Source organism: Borostomias antarcticus, assembly GCF_949987555.1.
Source record: "Borostomias antarcticus genome assembly, chromosome: 1".
In the NCBI taxonomy this organism is placed as follows: domain Eukaryota; kingdom Metazoa; phylum Chordata; class Actinopteri; order Stomiiformes; family Stomiidae; genus Borostomias; species Borostomias antarcticus.
In genome coordinates this window covers 13,604,531-13,608,308 of record NC_140234.1, presented here as the reverse complement: position 1 = coordinate 13,608,308, position 3,778 = coordinate 13,604,531, and the positions used below count along the sequence as shown (strand labels likewise).

Here is a 3,778-nt window from a genome sequence, read left to right as displayed (position 1 = left end):
ATGGCCAACGCCAGCCCGTGCCTGTCGTCGGGGCCCCTCTCTCAGGTCTTCTTCCCGCCCGGGGGCCCCTCTCCGCCAGGCTCCGTGATCATCCAGCAGGGGACCCCCGTGGCCCTGGCCCCCGCCCCCCTCCACGGCTTCCATCCCGCGGACCAGGGGGCTGGGGCCAGCCACGGGGGGGCCGCCGTGTCCCTGCTGCCCCCGGCGCCCGCAGGGGTGTCCTTCATGATCCAGATTGGCCTGACCAGAGAGTCTGTCCTGCTGCCACAGGCCGCTGACCTGGCCTACGTCAAGCAGGTCGCCTGCTCCATCGTGGATCAGAAGGTAAGGGAGAGAACAAGTCGGCTGCCTCATAGTTATGGTGAAGGGTGGAGGTGATGTGTGTGTGTGTGTGTTTGTGTGTGGGTGTGTGTGTGTGTGTGTGTGTATGTGTGTGAGAGAGAGAGTGTGTGTGCGCTGTATGCTTGTGGGCAATGTTTTTCATGGGAGACCTTTTCAACCTATTCAGCGTCTGTCACAGAACTGTCACTCGAATTATGGATTTTGGCGGCGAATGTGCGCTTGCACACACCCACCCACACACACACACACACACACACACACACACTCACACACACACACACACACACACACACCCACACACACACACACACACACACACACACACACACACACACACACACACACACACACATACCCTACATACCTCTTGCCCCACTGTATATCTTTCCGACACATACTGTGCTACGTAGACAGTGACTCTTTACAACCTAGTATTACATCACCAGTCTAGTAGGCTGACTGTTGGTGAGCTCATGTGATCGAACCCGGTCACCCTCCCTCTGCACTGTCACCACAGCTGTTACTACACTGGGCGGAACACTGTGCTAATTTAGGACTCACTAATGATGAACTCTCTGCTCTTCCTCATTGGATGTTGTGGAAGCCAGTCATTGCGTGGGAGAGGAGTATCGTATATGTTTTGGTAGAATGTTTTGATTTGACTCATGGGGAAGCAAGATCTATGAATACATGAGAGGTCTCTGAGGTCACCTTTGGGGACAGTGGTGTAGGGCCTGCACAAGTCAATCATTCTGAAGTGTGCTGATACACATACGCCCCCCCCCACCCCCCCAATGGAAGGGCAAGAAGGAGGCAGGTCGGCCATTTTGAAGCGCTACTCTCCAATCAGTGTGAGGCCTGGGTTTTTACTAGCCAATTACAGTGTCAGATGATTAGATTGGTAGATTTCCAAAGCCAGAGGTTGGTCTGTATGCTAGCCACACCAGAGCAGAGTACATGAGCATTACAGAGCCAGCTACTGGCTACTGCACAAAGAAACACTAGCTAAACTATCTCCACCTCCATCTCCTCCTCGTTCTCTACCTCCTCCACTCTCCCTCTCTCTCTCCTCCTTCAGCCACAGAATCTCTCTTTCTCCTGCTCATCTTCCTCCTCTTCCTTCTCTGTTCCTAATATAATCTGGTCCGGGTCTGATCTGGTCCTTGTCCTGGTCCTGGTCCTGGTCTGATCTGGTCCTGGTCCTGGTCCTGGTCCTGGTCCTGATCCTGATCCTGATCCTGGTCTGGTCCTGGTCCTGGTCCTGGTCCTGGTCTGGTCTGGTCTGGTCTGGTCTGGTCTGGTCTGGTCTGATCTGGTCCTGGTCTGGTCTGGTCTGGTCCTGGTCCTGGTCCTGGTCCTGGTCCTGGTCTGATCTGGTCCTGGTCTTGGTCTGGTCTGGTCTGGTCTGGTCTGGTCTGGTCTGGTCTGGTCTGATCTGGTCCTGGTCCTGGTCCTGGTCCTGGTGCTGGTCCTGGTCTGGTCTGGTCTGGTCTGGTCTGGTCTGATCTGGTCCTGGTCTGGTCTGGTCTGGTCTGGTCTGGTCTGATCTGGTCCTGGTCTGGTCTGGTCTGGTCTGATCTGATCTGATCTGGTCCTGGTCCTGGTCCTGGTCCTGGTCCTGGTCTTGGTCTTGGTCTGGTCTGGTCTGGTCTGGTCTGGTCTGGTCTGGTCTGGTCTGGTCTTAGCCATAACCTTGACCAGAACAAACTCTCTATTGTCCTCTACACCCCTACTACAGCCTGGTGTGGTGGAAGCTTTGTATTTAGGGGGATTTTAGGATTGACGCGGTGTGTGTGTGAGAGCGAGAGAGAGAGAGAGCGAGAGAGGGAGGGAGAGCATGCATTCATTCACGTGTGTACATGTTTGTGCTTGTGTTGGGGATAGTCAGGGGCATCCCCCCCCCCCCCCTGCCTGTCTCAGAGAGGGTGACTCACCGGCCCGGCCCTGGGCACGCTGTTTATCCTCCAGCCTCCCACTGTTCCATTCACACGTTTTTCCATTCACTTGTCAGAGGCTGGTGAGAGGCTGTAGAGGCTGTAGAGCATACTCTCCTATAGGCCCCCGAGGCCCCTGGTCTGTGTTCACTCTACCCCACACCCAGCTCCCAGCTCCCAGCTCCCAGGTCCCAGCTACCAGCTCCCAGCTCCCAGCTCCCAGCTCCCAGCTCCCAGCTCCCAGCTCCCAGCTCCCAGCTACCAGCTCCCAGCTCCCAGCTCCCAGCCCCTGGTCCCTCCCGGCCCCCGGAGGGCCCCCCTCGGCCCTCCCAAACTCACACTCACACGCCCGCTTCGTATCCTCGCACTCAAACGAAGGAAGAAACATTGTTACGAAGGAAGGGACATTGTTACGTCACTTGTGTGTAGCGCGTGCTAGGCAATCCGATAGCTTGTGTAGTAGTGGATGTCAAATAGCTGTTGATGTAGGCTAATGGGCTGGACATGGATTTGGTGAGCTAGCTAGCAACCCCAACGGACATTGTGTTGATGCAACGCAATAGCTAAATGTATTCGGGTAAACCAATATATTAAAAGTTAGCTGGTTAACAACGCAACAAATTACCAATGATTATGGGGTTATGATCTGTTAACGTAAACGAGGAGAACGAGGAGAAGGTAATCCCATTCATTTCAATGATTGCCGACCAGAACGTTTTCACTGTCGGCACCGATCGGCTTGCGCTTGTTTTCGCTGCCTCGCCGCTGTAGGCTTTCTCAGCCCCCAGCCTGTCTGAGCTCTGCTCTACAGGTCCTCCCATAACCACGCTGGTCTACTTCTGTCCGCGTCTGCGTCCGCTCGACCACAAAGCAGCGGTCTCCTTTTCACTGATTCATTCATGCCCTTCTGCTCCTCCTCTCCTCTCCATTGTCTCAGGGAGAAAGAGGAGGAAACCAGCGCCGTTTCCTCTCCCAGACCGCGGGCGAGCGATGTCCCTCCCCCGCCTTCCTCTTCTCCCTCCTCCTCCCTCCCCTCCTCCTTCCTCCGGCTCTCCTCACGCGCTCCCTCTCTTCCACCTCTCCCTTCTCCACCTTCCTCTTCTCCCTCCTCCTCCCTCCCCTCCTCCTTCCTCTTGCTCTCCTCACACCCTCCCTCTCCTCCTCCTCTAGTTCTCCGTCATTGTTCCTGTGAGAGTAGAGGCTCATCCATTCCCCGGTGAGTCACAGATACACCTCATTGGTCAGTTTGCTAAAATGGGGTACATGTCATTGGTCAGTTTGCTAAAATGGGGTACATGCCATTGGTCAGTTTTCTAAAATGGGGTACATGTCATTGGTCAGTTTGCTAAAATGGGGTACATGTCATTGGTCAGTTTTCTAAAATGGGGTACATGTCATTGGTCAGTTTTCTAAAATGGGGTACATGTCATTGGTCAGTTTGCCCACGCCCTGGTTGAGGCCGACAGCAGCCCTTTCATCTATAAGGAGTTTGTTTGTTTGTT

At 54.7% G+C, this 3,778-nt stretch overlaps 1 protein-coding gene across 1 annotated transcript in view; it reads left to right on the top strand.

Moving 5' to 3' along the window:
* The window catches only part of prkd2 (protein kinase D2), a gene marked incomplete at both ends in the record, with an annotated part of 18,147 nt that continues 14,369 nt past the window's right edge, over window positions 1–3,778 (top strand). Inside the window, 2 exons of the mRNA XM_084438971.1 lie at window positions 1–324; window positions 2,458–2,632. Of these exons, the coding sequence (XP_084295097.1) occupies window positions 1–324; window positions 2,458–2,632 (499 nt within the window). The remainder of the gene's footprint in view (window positions 325–2,457; window positions 2,633–3,778) is intronic.